The 22338-nt window shown below is 38.5% G+C and overlaps 1 protein-coding gene across 4 annotated transcripts in view; it reads left to right on the top strand.

The window, feature by feature from the left end:
• DIDO1 (death inducer-obliterator 1) overlaps positions 1-22338 on the top strand; it is a 45234-nt gene that overhangs the window by 4052 nt on the left and 18844 nt on the right. For 2 of the 4 annotated variants that reach the window (XM_015881543.3, XM_015881544.3), the window contains exons 2-8: positions 5536-5699; positions 7007-7205; positions 8641-8751; positions 9054-9957; positions 10267-10585; positions 13331-13543; positions 14274-14496. In XM_015881543.3, coding sequence (XP_015737029.2) covers positions 5559-5699; positions 7007-7205; positions 8641-8751; positions 9054-9957; positions 10267-10585; positions 13331-13543; positions 14274-14496 — 2110 coding nt within the window. In that variant the 5' untranslated portion in view covers positions 5536-5558. Of the gene's footprint in view, positions 1-5535; positions 5700-7006; positions 7206-8640; positions 8752-9053; positions 9958-10266; positions 10586-13330; positions 13544-14273; positions 14497-18545; positions 19190-22338 lie in introns of those variants that run through there. The other 2 variants (XM_015881546.2, XM_085520386.1) reach the window with 2 other exon arrangements.

Here is a 22338-nt window from a genome sequence, read left to right as displayed (position 1 = left end):
TGGCTTGTGTAATTGTGACGGTGAAGGCCTATAGTATAACCAGGGAGCTGCCTGAACCACTTGTTTTAGTTGGGTAGCTGTATTATACTCTGCAGCTGTTCATTATCATTTTGGGGTCTCACTGTTGACTGGAGTCCACTGTGTGTTTGTGGCAATGTGGTTTTGTGCTTACACATTAAATTCAATGCCTCCAGAGGTGCCACATTCACTGCCTGTGTGCAGGGCTGTTGTCCCATTTGTGGCAATGGCTTTCTTAGGCTCGTGTAAGGTAAGTGAGTAACATGACAGAAATCATGGGAGGGATGGGATGATGGTGTAGACACTCTGTAGAGGGACTTATTAAAATAATGAGTGACTGAAGGTTCTTTTTTACAGGAGTGAACACCATATGAAGATGTGTTCTTGTAATAAATCTGTTTTCGTAATTTATTTAAATTGCCAAATTGGTTTCATTTGCTAGTGGGTTTTGTTCTCTGATTCTTGATACCTTTCCTAAGTGGAGAAACTGATTTTCCAAGGGTTCTCCTGTATCCTGCAGTGCATCGGTTTCTGTCTTGAGTCAGCATAATCTCATAATAGTCATGTTTGTTATCTCCCATGGCTTTTGTTAGGGATTTAGATGAGGTGCTACACAACACTTTCCAGTTACCTTGACTGGGCTTTGTGAGTATTGTTGCCTGTCTTTGTAAAGGTGGGTGGGCAGGTGAGGCAGAAGCAGGAGCTCATGGTGGAAGGATGTAGTAGGAGACTTGTAGATGCTATTGCTGCCATCTCTGACAAATATCATGTCTTGTATTTGGGACTGAAATACTTCTGTGGTAGTAAATGCTACCTTGAAAGTAGATCTTGATGCTTTGTGCTGTTGTGTGCAGAGTTCATATTTGCCTGGATATACTACAGCTTCATGCAGCCTAAATTCCTTCTTTAAGAAGGGTCTGTTCTTCATTTTATTAGTGTGGGGGTATTTATGAGGAATATGGCTGTATTACTTGAATATGCATTGTTGAAATCACAAAGTATGTTAATGTTAATTTTTTTAACGTGAAATAACGTATTGTCTCTGGAATAGGAAGAAGTTAACTTTAAAGCTGTTAGTACTGCAGTAGATTTTTGCAGCATTACTTTTGGTTGCTTTTTGTACTCTTCTTCACTGCTTATTATTAGATATAACTCTCAAGCAAATTGTGTTTTTAACCACTTTCAAATGTGGAGGTTTTACTGGTAAAAAATGTATTTGCTGGGAATGTCTGAGCTTCTGACCTTGAGCCGCAATGTATCTGTAGCAGTCAAACAGTGGGATAGTAAATTATTCATGAAGTGGAGTTGGGCAATATAACTCCAATCAGTTTCTGTACATCTGGAGTTAAGCATTATGGTCGCTGCCTTTCTGACTTGTTTACTGCATATCTTCTGTTTCAGTGTTCCCACCTCGCAGCTTTAGGAAAGGTAATTTCCTTTTTTCAGAAGGAAGGTATCAGAATTAGTAACCAGAAGGTACATTCCATATGAAAGCGGACTATATGGAAGTTGAACATAGGGGAAAAGCTTTCTTAGCAGAGGTGTATCTGTTTTCATGGATCTTGACATACACCCGCAAATGTCAAGGGCTCTTATCAGCCTTGAGGTAGGTGTGGACTGTGCGAGTCCTCAGAGAAGTGGCAGAACACCTCACATTGACAATCAGTATCTGTAGTTTCTCAGTTAAGTGTTCTGCTCTTGGCACTTTCCTGAAGGAGCAGGCGGAGGGAACTGCACCATCGCCATGTGTGCACAGCCTTTTCCATTGCTAGTGCTGAACTTATTTCCTGCTGTTCTTAGGGATCAGTGACTTTTACCTTTCCTCTACTTTCTGGATAAAACTTCTGATCTATGTATGGGGTAGGCTTTGCCCTATTGACTTTCTCTGAGCTGCTTTTGTGATGCTTGTTGATGCAAAGGATTAATTTCGCTAATGTTAATTAGAGTACAAGTTTCCTGGATGTGATCTTTGACAAGTTGGGGATAAAAATTAATTTTCAATGGAATCAGTCATCTAACTGAGAGCAACATCAACTAAACTATACCAGCAGTTGTTTTATTTGCATCAGAAATGATGTCCTTATTTGACTTCTCAGCCAATCATGTAATATGATGTGATAATAATAATGGCCCAGACTTCTTCTGTCTGGGTATGGAGTTGAAATTGGTCACTGATTAATGGTACTTGCTTTTAATAGCCTTTGTTAAAAGCAAGACTTTTATTGTACTTTAATTTTCATTGTGGGTGCAAATACCTTTCTGTATTGTCAATAACTGAAAGTTGCTGACCCTTCTGTTGAACATTGTGATTACTGGAGATCTCTGGCCCGTGTTTGGGCCCTAACATTGAGTACTGACAATGTATCTGAAGCAGTAACTGTTGTTTTAGTGGACTTGGCAAAGCAGCAAAGCCTGTGTCGTCTTGTTAGAGCAGAAGTAAGCCCCCATTGTTAAGTACCAGGGCCCAATGAATCAAGACCTGAAGGTGCTAAAGTCTGTAATATGTCTGAGTCTGCAGTTAACTTTGCTTTCTGTGTTTATATGGGGATGTGTTACATGTGAGACATTGCAAAATCAAATACCTTTTTGTATGGAGATATAAAGGCACATAAAGAGATGAGAATCAATCAGCAGGGTGTCATTGTTTGGACCTAAACACTTGTGCAGGGTATTTGTATAGCCTGTAAATTAGCAGGTTCAGGAACTTGTACAGATTACAGCATATTGTCTGGCATAAAAGATTAGCTCTTATAGAAGAACATGCAGTAAGGTGCAGGATATTTTAAGTGAAGCCATTAACAGGGACTAGCACTAATGAGAAGATAAAGAACATTATTCTTAATAAATAAATGAATTCCTAAGGAAGTAGATAGCTGGGAAGCTGAAATTGGAGAATTTACCCTGAATTTTACCTATACTTTTTGTTTGTACCCAAGTCCTCAGATGTAGGAGAAGCTCTCTTGGTTGCTCTTAATTCAGTTTAAAGGTAATAATACTAAGTTGACTTTCAATATCTCTTTTTCATGTGAGATCTTCCCAGTTAATTAAGACAGGAAATTCATCATGCAATTAAAATAAAAGTTCTGAAAAAGACAAGATTTTTATGCAGTCTGTGGACACACTGAATGCTTATTACCTCTGAATTGGAGATAATTAATTTGTTAAATGAACCGTTGTCTAAAAAGCAGAAACATGAAAAAGACAGGGAAATGTGGCTGTTCTTTGATAAGTTCATTCTGTCCTTTTCATGGTTGTGATGACAGTTATATTGAGGCATCTAGAACAGCTTAATTAAATTCGCCTTCTGCAAGTACGGGTATCTTCAGGCTGCCTGTCCTGCAGTTATCATCTCCCAACCACAGGTAACTTGTAGCTGAGCTCTCCCTTTTTTGTGTGATGTTTGTGAACTGTTTGGTTACAAAAATGGCAGTGCACAGTAGTACACTAAGGAGGTTTTGTCTGAATGTGGGAATTATAGTGGATTTACAGGTAAGAAAGGGCAGATAAGAGACTTCCTTATTTGGTCCATTTAGTAATGTGGACAGTGTGTGAGCAACTGCTGTCGTAGCAGCAGGATTTGGAATTTGGGAATTTCTTTTCTTCCTCCTGTTAAATCAGTTGCTGATGACTTGTAGACTGAATGATACAGGGCTGCATCTAGACGGATGCTGAATGTGAGTGCTGGCTTCGCACTCCTCACTTCTTGAGTGCAGTTGATCACATTGGAACTGTAAACTTCTATCAGATAAAGGCTATAATACCATAAGGACTTCAGAAGTTTTACTGTCTTTTCCTTCAGCTGAAAACTATCTAAGCTTAGGATTTTGTGTGCTTTGTTTAGTGGCAGTTCTGTGTGTGTGTTTTTTGTTTAAACGAGGTTATTTATTGTTGTAGTGCTTAGGATAATTTGGTTGCTTCTGAAATTAAGGTCCACATTGAATTCAAGTGCCTGACTTTTTCAGGGGAAATACGAGTGTTTTCCTGCAAAGCAGTACATAAGTAAATGTTTTCTTGACCAAATATTATTTATCAAGATACTGTGTCAGCTTTTTGCTCTACTTCTAGACAAGCAGCTGTTGTTTTATTGGAATGCTCACACTGGTTTGCAAGCTTGATACATTGATCAGAGTTTGAAAAGGAAATCTCGGCTGAGGGGGGCAGTGGGGAGGTACAGCTGGTTGAAGTGTGATGAGCTCTTGCATCTCATCTTGCAGCTGAGCTGTTGTTGCTGCTTGAAAGGGCTTTTGTGCTCTCGTATGTCTTTGCACTACTTTTGAGACTAATTTTTCATCCTTTCACTCATTGGGTTTTTTTTTTTGCTGGATTCATAAACCTGGTCTAGTTACCATGAATTCAGGGGGACGTTCCTGTGGTGAGGATGGATGTGTGTGTGGTATAGGCCACGTGTAAGTGAATTGCAACCAAGGGGGCAGGGGATTGGTGGGGCTAAGGCAGAATAACAGCCCAAGTAATGTTAGCATTGCACACTGTTCATCATGCTCCATAACTGTGAATTTATTCAGTTATTCAGCATTTGAATCCTTGAGTTGTTTAATGAGGAACTATTTTATGTTACCATTTTAATCTGTAAACCTTCATGTTCTATTGTCAAGGCTTACTTCATCTGTGAAAGATCTATTGCCTTTTAAAGAAATTCATAACTTGTCTAACTTTATTTATAGGTAGCCTTAAAGGCTTAAGTATTCTCAAAATGAGGATTGTTTACTACATAAGTTCCTAAGTTAAGCCAAAAAAAAAAAAGACCAACAAAGCATTTATTATTAATAGCACTTTGTTCTGCCCGGTCTTTTTAAAAGATGGTCTAAAGTTTTCTACAGGCAGGTGGGATCCCTTTGAAAGGAGCTGTGGGGGAAAGACAGGATTGTGTTTTAATCGAAAACCAAGCATTTTCATAGCAAATGTAGAGGGATAGTTTAAATATATTAAATTCTTAAACCTTCCACCTTGAAATTATTTTAAAATTCTAGTTCTGTTAAAGAGTTTTTTCATCTGAGAAACAGAATAATATGTAATAGAGGTAATAATATCGTGTCTTCATTTAAAACAAAAAACCTCACCCACATTATTATTGCATAGAATTTCTTTATTTAACATTGTGTTTAAAAGTGTTATGTTAAACTGTTAACTGTGTGTGTACTGTACAGCCTTACTGCTGGGTGGGGTATGGCTGTCAGACTGCAACACGTGTTGTGTTCAGAGAGCCAGAATATCTCTGCAGAAGGAGCTGATTCCACTTGGAGAACAAGTTGGTGATTTCAGCTCTGTGGCTCAAAACAAGAATTACAAAGAGCGTGTTGCTCAAACAGCCCTTTATACACCACAGTGTAACTGTAGAATGTGAAGGTAGTAATCTATGTAGACAGTTCGTTAGTGTATATTGGATAGAATATTCAAATTATATGCACTTCTAAAGTGTTTAAGAAATATAGTTTGTTTTCATAGCTTAACATTACAGTTGAACAAGAAGTGATTAGCTGACTTTCCCTCTTCCTTTAGGATTATCACTTAAAAATTACGTGATGTGTGATGAGTTGGAGATTCTGAACAGGGAGATTGAAAGGTTATTACAGAGCAGCAGCGTGGAAGGAAGCACTTTGAGTAACTCAGACTGTCTTCAGACATCACTGACAGACTCTGGAGCCAAATACGAATTAGAGCAGGTATTCAATGCCATGAGATACAGTACTAGGGTCTCTAAAGCTAGGTTATTCTCCTGTCTTTTTTCTATTTTTTTTTTTAAACTTGTTTGGGAATGGTTGACACAATGTATGTAATATATGTAGCCCTCTGTAGGGAAAGTGTAGAGGCAAGAGATGCTGATGTGAATATAGCTATATAATATAGCTCCATTCCTTCACCCTACCCCAGAATTCTACTTTCCCACAGTTGTGCAGATTATGAAATTGACTGTTCATTAAATAATAGTGGTCCACTAAGAATCACATTTTGGGATGGGTTCTTTTTTCCCCTGTCACTGGTGTTCACCTAGAGATAATAATTGTTTATGAAGAGAGCTTCTAAACAGCAAATTGTTACCAGAATCTGTTTGTATCGCTTTGAAGCAATTATTAGTGTATTAGTGATATCCTACAACTAGTGTGGCTGCTCCCCTCTATTTAATTGCAGAATCCTAACATGCAGAATCTGGCCCTTATCGTTGTGCTTTAAAGGCCAGTTGAAAAGTGCATTTTTATTTATTTATTTTTATCCCTTTCATCAGGTCCTACTTCCCACACTCTGTTCTAGTGTTGCTTTAGAGTAGTGGAAACCATATAAATACATATTTTTCCTTCAGATTTTTCAGCCTACTTAACTCAGATACAAACAGTCAGTGTTTGTGTTCCATATTTTTTTTAATGTAAACCCTTGGACAAAACATTGGTCTTGTTTTGGTACTGTAAATGAATGCCTTGATTCCGAAATGTTTTTCTGGGTCATTTTTGGGGGGGGATAAAAAAATGTGATTATTAATGTCACCTTCTGCTCTCTGAAGCTTCTGAACTGCTGTGCATTGCAAACCTCTTTAGCAAAAGGGACAATGGTAGGGAACACTCCTTAATTCTTCAGTGATGAATTTCACAAACTGGTTAATCCTCACTGCTGGTAAACCTTGGTGTACTGACACAGTTTTCTGTGTTTTCATTGCATAATATATATTCAGTAAATTTAACTCTCAAAATACTTCTAAAATAGTGGAAATGAGTCTTGATGGGCTCCTCCGTGAATTAATGAGTCTCATCCATTGGTAAGTGTGGAGGTAGTATTGCTTTACTTAAACTTTTCATTCTTGTTTCAATGTCTTTCTGAAAATGAAGAGCTGACAAAAAGATGAAGTAAGAAGTTGGTTTATAATGGATTCCAATTCCAAGATGAAGTATTTGGTGGTTTAAAAAAACAACAACAACAAAAACCTTCATAAATACATTTCTGTTTTTTTCATTTCTTTTTTCTTTTCTTTTTTTTCCAGGAGTCATCTGAAAAAGAATTGTTGGTATTTGCTCCTGCTGACAACTCAGAGGGTCAGTCTGGTGCTTCTGAATCGGGAAATTCAGCATGCGTTGGAAGGATAATGCTGAATGACTCTGATCCTTTGCTGCCCTCTTCTGGATCTCCTTTTAATTCAGCTCAACAGAGAGAATCTCTTCAAACCTCTAATGCTGTGTCAGGTAAAGCACATTTTGAAGAGGCTTATTTCTTCTTGTTTTATTTGAAGTTTAAATCTTGATTTAGATAACCTCGGCCTGTAATTTCTAGCATGTCTTCACTTTCCAAAGTAAACAAAGATGTGAATTTTAATTGTTTCATCTTGTTCTGCTCTTGCTTCCATGGCTGCCTTTTTCTGATGTGGGTCTAATTTTAGTGTTGCCTTAAAAAACAGAACAAGGAGCTATAGCTACAGGTTTTTTTGGTAAGGGATCAGGATTTAAGGATTCAAAGGGATTTTGTTTTTCCATACTACAGGCTGAAAGTTCTTTGTTTTCTAATGGGAATATTCAAACTAATCAGTTAATGTTTAAGTTGATGATCTGTAATTCTCTATCTTTATAGCTAAATTTCTAGTATTTCACTGAATGGCTTGAGTTGCAATTCAAATATTACATTTTTAACATAAAAATGGGCTTTAAAATTCTCCATCTTTACTGTTTGCCTAGCAGTGATAGTTAACCTTCTGTTTTAACACTGTATTAAATATAATAATAGAAAGCAAGAATTACACCGTAGAGAGATCGTATGTGATAGTGGATCAGTTGCATTACTGTTGTGCTGTGTGTGAAATAAGGAGGTGTTTATCACCAAGATACACTGCAGTGCTGGAAACAGATTGAAAAGTTTAATATGCAATGCTCTGAAAACTTGCAACTGTAATATATACAGCTTTGATGCTTTCAGTATTTACCGTTATGTTGAGAATTCTTTAAAGTGCCCATTGAGGTTTACTGAGCAACCCTTGTGCCAGGAAAATATAGATACCTGCCCCAGAAACATGCCTGGGAGATGGTCAGCTTTTCTTCTTAGTGCTTTGAAAATGCTGTTTCTGTTAATCCATTTCATTTTGGTATACTTAGTACTGCATGTTATAATCTTACATGAGTAACATAATTGCAGTGACTGCAAAATACAGTTGCTGAATTCTAGGAGGGCAGTTTGCAGGGCATACAATTCATTTAAGATGTGATGCTGTGGTATAATACTAACTTAAACTTATTCAAACGATTCAAACTTATTCCTGAACGCTCAAAATGTAGCCTCAGACTTGTTTTATTTATTCCTGCCACTTGCTTCTCCAGTAGGAGAGTCATTTAACTAAAACGCTGTGGGAAACTTGGAGGCTTTTGTGCCTCTTCTCTCCCTCCCATTCTGGTAGATCATGTAGACTAAATACCTTCTTGCAAATAATGAAACAGTGAACAACCTTTCTCAATTATCATTCAAATGATTATTTTTTTCCTCTGAAAAATTCTTCTGAAGATCTTGATTTTTATTTTATTTTTTTTGTACTGTTTCTTATAATTTCATCTAGCAAATAAACCTTACTGGAGAAGTAGTGAAGGCTGTATATATTTTTTTAATCTAAGTTTTGAACCTTATGTTTGTCCTTAGTGTTTCAAGGTGGGGAGAGTGGTGTCTATACTATGGAACAAGCTGTAAGCTTACAGCCAGTGTCTGTGGAGTCTGAATCTAATACTGACAACATGGAAAACAGTTCCCCCGGTAAGATTTCTTCTTAAATTGGGCAGAAAGTAAGTTGATTTGTCATATGTAAATATATATATTTAAATAACACAAGAGACCATAGCATTTGGGCTATTGTGGCACAGTGTATAGTGATATAAGTAACTGCCACTGCTGCGACAGTTCACAGGGAAATATTCATCAGTTTTCAGGGCCATAAAATGAGGTGGAGGTGTGTTCATCTGTTACTACAAAGAAAATAATACTGTGTTGTTGGGAGAAAAGTTAGGGAAAATGTTCTTCACCTCTACTAATTCAGTGACTTTTCTCTTGGTTTTTAGCATCAGCTTTGGATGAAAAAGGTGAGCAAAGCAATGAGGAGGAACAAAAATCTATCAAGCCTACAAGCAAAGAGTTCAGGAAAACCTGGGGGTTTCGAAGGACTACAATTGCCAAGAGAGAAGGTGCTGGAGACATTGATATGGACTCTAGTGAACAGCCACAACAGCAGCAACAAAGCTTAAATCTCAGGCGTAGTGGGCGACAACCAAAGAGAACAGAAAGAGTGGAAGAATTTCTCACAACAGTAAGGCGCAGGGGGAGGAGAAATGCTCCTATTGCTTTGGAAGATTCAAGTGAACCTGCATCTTGTCCAGCTACAGATGCTGAAACTGCGTCAGAAGATAGTGTTGAAAGTGCTTCAGATATAAAGCCTGCAACTCGCAGGACCAGCACTAGGAGTAAGGATCAGAAAGGCTCTAAAAGCAGACGCACAAAAGAAGAAGAGGAGGAGGAAGAGGATGAAGAGGAAGAGGAGGAAGATACTTCTGACAGTGACAGTGATGGCTTAACACTGAAGGAACTGCAGAACCGACTAAGAAACAAACGTGTTGAACAGAAACCTACACAACTGACACTGAAAGAAATACAGAGTCGCTTGAGAAAAAGAACTTCAGAGCAAGATACTGCAGAAACAGATAATGCTCAGACTGAGCAACCAGTTAAGACTGAATTATCTGTCAAACAGGAGCCTGAGATTGTAGATAACATTGAGATTGCAAGTCAGGTTGTTGTATCTGAAGAAAACACTGAAGATCTTCAGGTTCAAAAGGAGATCAAACCTACTGCTGGAGCAAAAGGAATTGCAGATGAAGAACCTGAAGAATTGCCCAAAAGCAAACCAGAGTCGGAGATTTATGACCCCAATGCACTGTATTGTATTTGTCGTCAGCCTCATAACAACAGGTAGGCAAAACTTTCAGTTAAAAATGCAGTGCTAGTAGCTGGAAGTTTTTTGTGATGGAGAAAATAAACCAGTTGCTATGGCTTACTTTTTGGGTATATGTAAATAAGCTACTGGGTTTATTTGAAGTTCTGGGGGGATTTTATAATAAATATTCAAGGAGATATATTAATGAAAACAAGTGAACGACTAGGCAAAACAGTACATTGATAACATAGCAGGAAAATTAATATCTACTGTGTAAAAAGAATCAAGTTTCAGCTGTAGTCTTATTTTTCTCGTGCTTTACTGTTGCTTTTCTTCTTTTCCAGGTTCATGATTTGTTGTGATAGATGTGAGGAATGGTTTCATGGTGACTGTGTGGGTATTTCTGAGGCTCGAGGGCGGCTGTTGGAAAGGAATGGTGAGGACTATATCTGTCCAAACTGCACCATTCTACAGGGACAGGATGAGTCTATTTCAGAAACAGACCAGCAGGAAACTAAAGCAGGGCAAGTAAATGTGGATGGTACAGAATTCACAAGCATAGGAACAATTGAACAAAAGTCTGTTGAGGACCAAGGCATCAAGGGTAGGATTGAAAAAGCTGCGAATCCAAGTGGGAAGAAAAAGCTCAAGATATTTCAACCTGTAAGTATTTCAGGTTCTCAGTATTTTTTGTATTTTGTGGTGTACATTGAAGCAATAGCTTATTTGTATAGCAGTAAATTCAATTTTGCTTATTAAAGTTAAGTATAAATTTGTCCAACTCTCTAAATGTTACTGTAGTTTATCTGTAGTTCTATCAGTGTAGGAGCTAACTAAAAACAAAACGTTTATGGAAGAGGTGATGTAAAACATTTATTTATGTGTAAGGAAATGCCGCACAGTGTAGTCTGTGTTATTTAAGTTCTATTCTGGAAATCAAAGATCAGAATTCTAGACCATCTTATTCTAGCTTTAAAATCTCAATTTTTTTACATTTTCAGTGATAATGGAAGTTTGTACTTAATGTTGGCAGGTGTCTGTGTTGGAGTTAGTACTAGCTGTTACTGTTACCTCTGTACTTCCAGTTGAAGCTCTGGTATTTATTATCATGATGCTTCTTTAAGTTACTAGCATATAGGCAAAGGTTTTATATTGCCTTTTGAGAGAGTAATATAAGGATGTGCATTTAAAATTACTGTGAGTTCTGATATGAAATACAGAATAAGCTTGAATTTTGTAATAGCAGGTTCCATGCTCAAGTCAAAATAGAGCTAAACAAGATGCTTTAGCTCAAGGCCATGCGGATTTAAAACTTTGTGCTGCATTGATCATAATTGCATTACTGAAGCTGCCATAGTAATGCCAGTGGTTTTCTCTTACTATGCCTTGAAGACCACTTTTAGTGTATTTATTATGAGAAGGCTGCAGCTGATCAGATTCGTGTGATTTTGTGATAGTCTTTGAATTTTGGTGTCACGCCAATGAATCAGTCCAATGACTTGGATTATACGCTGCTCTTAGGAGGAATCTTCCTGTTGTAGAAAATTTTCCTGCAAAATATTTATGAAAAAAATACTCAGCAATTTAAATATCAGAACTACTAATATCAGTACAGTGAACTTAAGCATAGATGAAAGCAGTGGGATCTTAGTGCATGTTTAATACTCTTTTTAAGGTGAATGTGTTAAACATTTACTCAAATGTTTGCAAACAATTTCAGCTATGTTGAATGTGCACTTGTACATACTGGTACAGAAACAGTTCAAAGGTTGACTGCTGCTGTCTACATTTCTCTGACAGCAGTAGTATTAATTTTAAGTACTACTTCTGCTTACCTTTGGTATTAATGTGCTAACGTGTTACCTGAATGGGTTGGACATCTTTTAGTGAAAGAAGAAGATAATTATAATTGGGCTTGTATGGAAAAACTACTAACATTTTAGATACTCTTCTGGCATTTTGAAAAAGAATGGAACTGTTCCATTCATGATTAACAGATGGCTCTGCATCTGAGATCACAAACTGGACAGTCAAGTCTCTTTTTTATCCCATTCTGTCCCTCATACGTTAGTGAGGAACTCTATGTATGGAAGCAAGCAACCCATTCTCTGTGCACAATTCCCTGCTCATCCTAGGGAAAGAATTCATTGCTATTTCATATTTTGATGGGCTGAAGCCACTCAGTTATGTCTGACAGTTACTGTGTTCTCACACCAGCATTCTAAGCACTTCACAGAAGACTCGTTTATGTTGCTGTCCATAAATACGTATTACTTAAGAACTAGTTTGTGATTGAAACTCCTAGGAATTCTATAAGTAGAAACATCAGTGATGAAAGTTTTGTCATTATCCGAGTAATATTCTTTAACAGTTAATGGTGGCTGTTACCTGGAGTTTGAGGTGCTTCCTAGGGAAATTTCACCCTTTTTTTTCTTTAACATCTCCGTTAAGTGAATGCACGATGGAAAAGAATAGGAAACATAGTATCAATTTTTACGGGAAAAATCCCAAACTCAGCTTTCATCAGACCACAGCAACTAACTGGTCTTTGACTTTGGGAGGAAAAAAGATGTTAAGCTATATAAAGGTTATTTGTTCTAGTGGAAATATTGCTTAGAAACTGTAACTTAGAAATAGCAGTTTATGGAGGAGGAGGAGAGACTGTCCCCATCCACAGCAGTTTTGAGTATTAGGTCAGTTGTATAAATGTCATTGTATAATATTTTTGAGTGATCTAGTAGATGGAACAAGTGATACTGACCTTATATATTGTGTTTTTGAGGTATGTGCTGTACTTTAAATCTTAACACTGAGGAGGAAGTGATGTTGAAAGTAGTGTAAAGAAAATGTAGGTGTTATATGTGAACTTTTAAATATGCAAAAAATAAGACAAAATTCTGTAGGAGAATGGCTGTGTTTATGCCAGATGAAGACTTCTGATATTAAAATTTGTAAGCCTCTTGAGCAAGAATTACCTGTTATGCTGCATGTGGCTGGTTGAAGACAGGTGCTGGTAGTGGAATACAAGCATAATGTGTTTTAGAAATCTTTATCTTTTGAAAACAGCTCTGTGCTGTTAGGGAAGTTCCTCATGTTATGTGGAGGATCAGAGCAAAAGCATTTCTGTTTGTGGGATCTGAAAATCAGTGTCCATTACTTAGCTGCCAGCAGGACAACCAGTGCAACACATCCTAAAAATACTGTTGCAAGAATGAAATCTTTTTAATTTGTATGGGTTGTTTATGGCATCTCAAGGATGAAAACTATTCTTATGTAGGTAATTGCTAAGGTCACTGTCAGGTCACTGTCATAGCTGTAGTCTGAGCTTTTGTAAATTCTTCATGTTGTAAAGGTGTGTTTCTGATGATTCATTTTTGATCTTTGAACTTGTTCTACTTCAATCTTCAGGTAGTTGATGCTCCTGGTGTGTCAAAGTGCATTGGGCCTGGCTGTTTCAATGTGGCTCAGCCTGATTCTGTGTATTGCAGCAATGACTGCATTCTCAAACATGCTGCAGCCACCATGAAGTATCTGAGTACAGGCAAAGATACAAAACCAAAACCTAAAGAGAAGACCAAACCAAAATCTGAAAAACCTGGTGTGACAAAATCTCATCTCCAGGTAAGTTTATATTTGTGGTCTGAAAAAGCTGCGTTGAAGAACAGTTTGTGTGCTCTCCTTCTGTTTCCTGCTTGTCTCTGTGCTATCCTTTTTGAGACAGACAAAATTACTAAGTTGTACATTAAAGAGACACATCCTTTTTGTTTGTTTGTTTCCTATCCTGTTTTCTGTTCCTTTTGTTCTTATAAATTACTCTTCTGAAAATTATTTTAATAGGTGGGTAGAATTTCTGCAAAAAACTTTCCAGACAGGAACACTGTCTATATACTTTAATTTTAAAAAAAGATACCATTTTATCCTAAGATTAATTGCAATTTCTCCTTTTTTATTTAATTTCCATTTAAATTCCAATTTTTTGTTTAATTACTGGATTGGACAATAATTTGGAATAACTATAAATTGTGAATTAACTTCTTATTATATGTGTGGTTCGGAAAGCAAAAACAGTGAAATTAAGGCCTCTTTACTTTTGAAACAGCTGTAGAGTAACAAGTAGCTTTTAAAACAAAGGAAAGAACACAGTTATGAGGTTTCTATTAATCATTCCCTGCTCCTGAGTTACAGTTGCTCCTAAAGACTTGGATTTGAGATTGTGTAATGTCAGTTGTATTTACAGGAGCTCACTTATACAGTAAATTTGCTTACCTGTATGTAACTGTAGCACAGCTTGTTTGTGAAATACAGTATATTTGATGAGGATTAGTAATGAAGCTTCTCTCAACCATTACAGGCAGGCGCTAAGCCTCTTTCAAACCAGAAGAGACAAGTTCCTGAGAAAAAAGAAACGAATGTGAAGACTGTTTTGTCAGCTGCCAAGACTGAGGCAAATGCTCAACCTATTGCTAGAGAGCCAGCAACAGAAAACACCACACCATCATGGGCAAGCGATCATAATTACAATGCTGTAAAGCCTGAAAAGACTGCTGCCATATCATCTTCACTGTTGTTCAAATGTATGTATCGCATAGGGATATTCATGAATAACCACGTTTTCTTTGAATACCCATCCATTCTTGGCTCTGCAAGACTAGGGAGTTTAGGGTTAGGGGATGTTTGTTTAATGTGGCACAAAGCTTTTCTTCACCTTCAAAGATTCACACGCAGAGATAAATGGAGACAATAGCAGAAGTTTCATTTGTATTGTGGGACAGTTGTATGATTAAGAGCTGATTTGTGAATGCAAACATCATGATCAAGCTTCAAATTTTTCCCATAAAGACAATACCTGTTTATAATGTAGAAAAGGTAAGTATTGCAGCATTTTTAAAGTCTTAACAAAACGGTCGCACAGTCTGCAGCTTGAATCAGCAACTGACTGTACTGCTTTGAATTGTATTTTTGTGATTTAGGTTTCTCACCTGTCTCTTAGGTCTTACATTTTCACTGTTAGTGACGAAAATGAAGTCTTTGACGTGGTATCCATCAGCACTTTTACACTTCTGCAAACAGCTTTTAACTGTCAAGTATATTCAAACTCTTCCTACTGCTTTTCTTCCTTACATGAAATAATTTAAGGGCCATTCTTTTAAGTTTGGGGGGGAGGAAGTACTTTTTTTTTTTTACCTTCCTATTTATATGTCCATAATTCACACATTATCCACACACACAGGAACACATCTTAAGTGGTTATTAGGCAGAAATATTACATATTTTTGCAGGTTTTGAATAGCATCCTTGTAACACACAAAGGTAAGTAAATACTGCTTTGTAGCCTAAACAGGTCTTCTTGCTAATTTTCTCTTAATCAAACTGAGTAGTTTTGTGATGCAGTGATGGAACTTCAAATGAAATCTTACATAGCACATTTATAAAACACATGACTTAGCATCTAATATTTTCCCACTTGAAAATTAACGAGCTCAGAAGTTGAGTGTTCTCAGCTTTCTTAACCACACTTCAGCCAACTTTTATATTTAGAAAAAAACATAGTTATTAAACCCTTACATTGTATAGAAATGAACTGTTAAGTTCACAAATTTTTGAAGTCTTAATTTTTGAACACAAGGGAGCACTGTGTGCCTTATGTTGCTCCATTCTACTATGGCAGTTACTAGGTGCATTTTAATTTTGTTTACCCAAATGGAAGATCTAAAGGGTTATAATTTTTCCTTGCATATTTTTGTACTGTTGATTGATAAAATGCCCTGTGCCTTTTTCTATAATGAAGTCTTAAAATTATGTTTTGAGTTTCTTCTAAAGAAACTTGCTTTTTAATCATAAACTAGCATTGCAAATAGAACTGGTAATTTGGAGAGGCCTAAACAAACCTACAAGGGCCTTTTTGCATGCAAATCCATATCGCACCCTCTATCTCAGTGTAATTGCAAGTGCTGATATAACCACAGTACTTAAAATGCTCTTTTTGCTATAGTTCTATTTTCCTTAGAGACAGGAATACAGATCTTGAGAAAAGGGATTTTTTTTTAAAATAATTTTTAAGAGTATTGCTCTTAAACTTTACAACACAGAAGTTACACAGATTGAACCAATTCCAGTAGAAGACAGGACTCCCTTAGCTAAGATGTTAAATTAGTGCAAAAAAACCTGTGTTTATACCAGACTTCAGTTATGAAAACAACCTAGTCCGTGTGATGACAAGCTGTCATATCAAATGCAGTGAAGAACTTCACATTGCTGTTACTAAGGTAAGCTGTGCTAATATGTGGACACCGTGGCATTACTAAAATACCAGGTAAATTGTATGTTTGGAGAAGGATTGTCCTGCTTTTTGATCGGACTGGTGTAATCTGTCATCATCTTCATGAGAAGCTGCTGTTGCATCTTCAAAAATATTTGTTGTGGTTTAACCCGGCACTGAATGATACCAGTACTTATATTCCATAGAGCTGTTAATGAGTGGGACTCTCTGGGGAGATCTTCCATTAAGAAGATCAAAGTACACTAACTGTGGTACACCTGTCCTGTTTTACAGCAGTGGTTTAGGGAAGAGACAAATGAATGCTGCCCCATTCTGGGATAGCAAGGTTTTCAAAGCACCAGCTTTGGTGAATTTTAAAAAAGCAAACGACAGAAAAAAAAACCACTTTACTTTTGTTGTCCCCTCTCAGTTTTCTTCATCTTTTTGTGCAGTTCATCTTTTCTACTTCTAAGAACTAATCACAGTCTGAATGGTGCTTGCTTGTATAACTTACAGTGCCACATTCAAAGAACACCTGGACTGCCTTGTTCCTGTCCACCTCCAGCAAAACATGGAGACTGTCAGGGCAATACAGTAATACTAGGATCCGATAATCTGATAATGAAAATGTGATTTTTGTAATGCTGTGTCAAAGCAGGAAACGTGCCATTTATAATACATTTCCTCCCCATAATCTATATTCAAGACCAGAGGAGCTATCACTCAGGTGGCAGAATTAATGTTGGAGTATATAAATATCACTGTGGAAAGAAAAAACAAGGCCATTTCTGCACAGACTGCTGCCTATGCAGATAGGTTTGTACCTGCTTATGTTGTGACTCTGCAGTTGAGTGCTTAGATACATTGGTATGGTTCAGCTTAAATGATAGGAAAGTATTTTTACTTAAGTCATAAGTATGTTGGACTGCAAGGTCTGCACTATTGTTAAATCTGATGCTTTTATTTTTGATACGAGTGCTCCCTTATGAGATTATACAGTAGCCTGGGCCAGGTTCCATACCATTAACAACTAAACTACTTCAGAGATACCTCTGTTAAGACCTTGAAAGCTAAGGTATCTTTGCTTAATGCTACATTATTTTGCAAAACAGGCCTGTTCTGAGAGGTGTTAATAATTGAACTTCAATAAGAAGAGCTCCTACTTCTCTGTTACTAGCAGTTTCCTAGGATGTGGTTGCTGTATACATGGTCTGGACTTAACCCTTTGTAACTAAAGAGTTTTCAGAAAGGCTGCTGAGGGATCAAATAATGATTTGGATACTTAACAATGAATCTGCCAGAACTGCTGATAAATTCATGTTGGAGTTGGCTTTGGGAAGATTATAGTGCAGAAGCATCTGGTGTAGCACAGCTCCAGTGCCAAACTTGCATCATGAGTGTGGTGGGGGCTGTGCTGGCACAGGGGCTGCTGGCCAATGTGAACCCTGGCTCTGGAGTGAGGCAGACCATTATTGGCTGCTGAAGCCAACATCCCCTGGGACTCAGCCTGTTAAAAGGAGCAGTGATATCCTTGGGGAGCAATTATCATCTCCTGCCTGTGAACTCCTGGAGCTCCCCTTCTCTGCTCTACCAGGTATGTCACATCTGTTCTGTGGTTGTCAGCCACTTGAAGATTTTTGCCATGTGTCTTACGTTAGGAAGGCTGTTCCCTGCTGCTAGCGTATTTTCCGTTGTGCCTTTCAAGCACCCAACATCCCTGTGGCACTTGGATGACAGAATGCAGCAGAACTGCCATAATGGGTGCTTGGTTTCAGTGTGAGGAGCTCTCACAGGAGGGAAGGGTTGGGATGGGGGAGACACATGGTACAACATACAGATGCACTATGACTATCAGGGTGGTTTACCTCTTGTCACCAAAACAGAAAGTGATGCAAGTTTGATTAAAAAACACCTCACCACCCTCTATTGCTGTTTTGCGTTCTTTTACTAATATTGCTTTAGTTCTCTGAAGTTAACTTGATTGACTGGAGAGCTGGTGAAAAGGATCTTCCTCTGATAGTCCTTGAATAAAAGGGTTTTATCGAGACCATCTCCATGCACTTTGAAGTCAAGTATTGCTGCTGATACTGGTGCTGATGGTTTGCTGTGCTGATCTCTGTACTGAACTTGGAACCTGAAGATGGCCAGTCCCTACAACGAGTGATGGTGCTGATCCAGAAAAGGTTCTTGAAAACAAGGAGATCTCTTCTTTTTAGCAGTGGGTGGTGCCTCTCTTTCTCTCAGGAGCTGACATAGTTAAGAGGTTGTCTAGTATAAATCATAATGTCGATTAAAACAAAGCATTGCATGTCTTAAGTTACAGATTTGCATGAAGATAGCTATGGTACTAGCTTCAGTACAAACAAATCACCACGTCAAAAAAGCCTCTCAGTTTCATGAATCAATCAGTTTTAATGGCAGATTCACTTTGTGTGCCTGAATGTGGAGGCTTGGCAGAGAAAACCAGTTTGATTATGATCTGCTTGTGTGGATCAGAATGGGCAAATGGGTAAATCTCCTTCAAAAAATTGAAGGAGAAACAACAACAACAACAAAAAGGCACAGCTTAAATGCTAGTTTTTGGTAATAAGGTTTGATTTGATCTTAAAAGTGAAAACAGACAGAGTTCTCCACGCTGCTTCAGAGGCAGTTAACAGTGGAAACTAACACCCGAACCTGTGTGAGAATAGTTCAGCTCTTCTGAATGACTTGAAACTAATGCTGAGCTATCTGAGAGAAATGACAAGGCCAAAAACAACAACAAAAAGCAGACCTGAAAAAGCCCCAGGCTTCAGGAGAGCAGCAATTGCACGGCCGTGCAATAGGAGCTGTTATAAGCTACACCTCACCTTCACAGCCTTGAGCATTGAGTGCTCAGTGCCACAAGAGGGTGCTTCAGTGGCACCTAACAGGATTGACTCTTCGACAAGTTTCTGAGGCTCAGATGTCAGGCATGCATCCCAGCAGTGTGACTGCAAAGGCTGCACGTGAGGAGCGCTTCTTCACTGGTAAGTGACTTCCCGTTGTAGAGTGCTTTATTACTGACATCTAAAGCACCAGCTCACCCATGTATCTTGTCCAGTTTCTAGTTAGGTAATGCATCAAAAGATCTCACCTAAGCTCATGGGTTAAAGCTCTGTAACAGCCACTGCACTGGAGTGCAGAGCAGACGTTCTGCTCTGCTAAGGTTATCTCTGTCACTAGTCATTCAGGAAGGGGTCAGTCATACCACAGCTGCATGAAACAAGTTTCAGCAGTTCATGGGCTGAAGGATGAAGAGAAGCTGCTGAGAAAGCAGTAGTTCCAAATTTGGCTGGGGAGGTTTTTTTCCCATCTTCCATTTCAGCATTTTAGGGAGGTAAACTTGCTGTTCCTGAACTCTTCAATATTGATAAATAGGGATGAGATGCTTAAATCGCTGAGCCACATTCAGACTGGACAGCTGCAGTATAGGAATGACAGGATAAAAATCAATGGTTTTTGTTGTTGTTTATTATATACTACTTTTGACAACTGAATTTCTGTCAAACGTTTAAGCTGTGGTTAATGCAAGTGCTGTTCCAGTCCTTAGAGATAATATGTAATTACTTGGCTCAGGGTTATCTTTACACAGGTTTTCAGAGAATACATTCTGATAGATAATCTTGCTTCATTAACTGCAAAACTACACTAATATTGTGAACTTGCTATAATTATTATTATTTTCTGAAAAGGATGCCAAATCCTTTTGGGTATAATAACCAATCCGCTTCAAAAGGTGCATCTCAAGTAGCTGTGCACTTTTTTCTTAACTCCTTTATTTTGGTGGGCAGAGAGAATGGAGGGTATCCATAAAAACCATGGATGCTCCAGCAGTCTCTGTGCTGTGGGTACATACCAGCTCACTGATCTGCAAGGCAGTGTTGGGTTAGTAGTCCTGCTCACTTGTCAATGTGTTGTGACAGTACAAAGTTATAAGCAAGCTGATTGAGGTGCACCCCTCATCCCATCCTCCCTAGACATTTTTTGGGGGGGAACTCATTATGGAAGAGGGGAAAGAACCCAAAGCATGAGTGTAGGCAGGGGAGGAGGGAGAGCACAGCTAATGTTAGACAGTATTAGGTGGTAAAGGCAGCAGTTCTGTGCGTGAGCGACCTTGAGCCGAGGTTTTCAATTCTGTAGCAAATAACTTCCATGACTGCAAGATGCTTTTCACAAACCAGAACTTCAGTAGTATTCTGGGCTGCTGGTTGTGATGCTTTGTTATTGTGAGGTTTTGTTGTAAATCTAAGCCTTACAAACTCATTGCAAAACACTTTTCAGTCACTTGTGGTTCATCTAAAGCATAGCTTACAACTCGAATGAGAAATTTGGCAACCTTTAAAGAGCTGTGATCCAGTTAATGTTCAAACATAGCACACTTCTCCAGATGTTTAAATACTGGAGTAACTGGATGTCTCCAGCAAAATAACGTGCTGCAAATGAGATAATTTAAATAGAAGCTGTGAGGGGGTGGTGGGTATCTTGAAGTGGCTTCCTAAAGCTGCTGTTCCAAAGACTGGGAGGAGAAGGGAGACTTACAATAGGCTCAAGGTCTGTCTCTGCAGGAAAATACTGAAGGGACTGGGGGAAGACCAAAGTTTCCTGTGGGTAGATTTTGTGGTGGTGGTGCCAACTTCCCCATGCAGGTGAGGGGTTACAGCACAAATGTATCCTGCAAATCCTTCATGGAAAATTACTGGTGCTACTTTGTGGAAATCATTCTTGAATTGGACCTAACCCATGTTATGATGCTGAAACATCAATGCTGAACATGAGAAGTATACTTGAACATCTGACTTTCAACAGGCTCAGCTGTAACACAGCAGATAATGTGGCAGTTATGCACTGCTTAAAGGAGTTTCATTCTTAGCTACGTGTTAATATATTTGGCTTAGCTTTAACAGGAATTTCCTTAGGGGAGGTGTTCTGTATCTGATGACATCTAGTGGGGGGAGATGATAGTAATGTCTGTAGTTAAGATAACAGTAATGCTGTTTCATAAGCCTTAAAAACAACAAAAAGAAACGAAACACCTTTCTAGGTTTTTTCTCATTGGGTCTCACTGGCAATGAGCCGACTCATTAGCTCCATCTGTACCTCAGTCTTTTTTAGCCCACGCCTCTTTGGTCAGTAATAATCCTGTTGCTGTGTATGTGGTTCACAAGGCAGAATGGATAGGATGGGAATTTGTTGGGGGGAAAGGGGGGAGTTGTTTTGTTTCAAGTATCTTCTAACATCAAGTCCAGGGATTCAGAAGTGTTGGATGGAAGAGTCACCAGATGCTTCCTTCTGGCACTGATCTTTTGTCTGGTGAAACCCTATTCAGGCTGGATAAGCTGATGTTCTGTAGTAGTCTTCATTTTAAAATTGGTTTAAGAGCATTTATTGTAGGTATGCTGGAGCTGCTGATTAAAAAAGGACTGAGAACATCACAGTACAAAGCACAGCAGCCCCTGTGTGTAGTAGGCATTGACTGTGTCTTCAAGCTGTTCGTGATCCGCAAGGCGAAGTGATTTGAAACTCGCGGTCTGAGCAAATACCCGGTTGTTATGGTTTCATCAGTTTTGCTGAACAACAGTGACATCTGTTCAGAAATTCAATTCCACGAGTGTTAAAATACTGCTCACCAGGAAGAGTACACATTTCTGTACACGTTTCCCAAACATGCTCTTGCCATAGTAGCACAGGTCTTGGGGCTGTGCTGACATTGTGACTAAGCCAGTAGGGCAGTGAGCTGCTGGCAGAAGAGGCGGTCCTGCTCCTTCCCTGCACTCAGCTGTGGCTCCTGGACACTGACTGCAAGACCTGTCCAAGGGCAGAGGGAGTTGGTGCTGCTGGACTGTGCAAGTGGAACTGAAACCTGGATAGGTCAAACTTGCTTTCTCAAAGTCAATGTGGGATATGAGTTTCTTTTTAAGATGAGGTTCGTTTGCTGCCATTGCAGGTTATTAGCATATAAAGGATTTAAGTACCCATGTTTTGTTGTCAATGCACACATTAGTAACCTTCAAATACAGTGAGGTGTCCGCTGAATCAGTACCATCAAGTACTGTTAGGCAGACAGTGTTGGTATAAGATAATACTTTGGCTTGTGAAACCATTAGATTTTCATGGAGTGGAAAAAACAGCATATGTG

The sequence above is a fragment of the Coturnix japonica genome, chromosome 19, assembly GCF_054131305.1.
Source record: "Coturnix japonica strain WE chromosome 19, WE-NBRP24, whole genome shotgun sequence".
Classification (NCBI taxonomy): domain Eukaryota; kingdom Metazoa; phylum Chordata; class Aves; order Galliformes; family Phasianidae; genus Coturnix; species Coturnix japonica.
The sequence above is the reverse complement of the archived record's forward strand: the minus strand, read 5'-3'. Positions and strand labels throughout refer to the sequence as shown.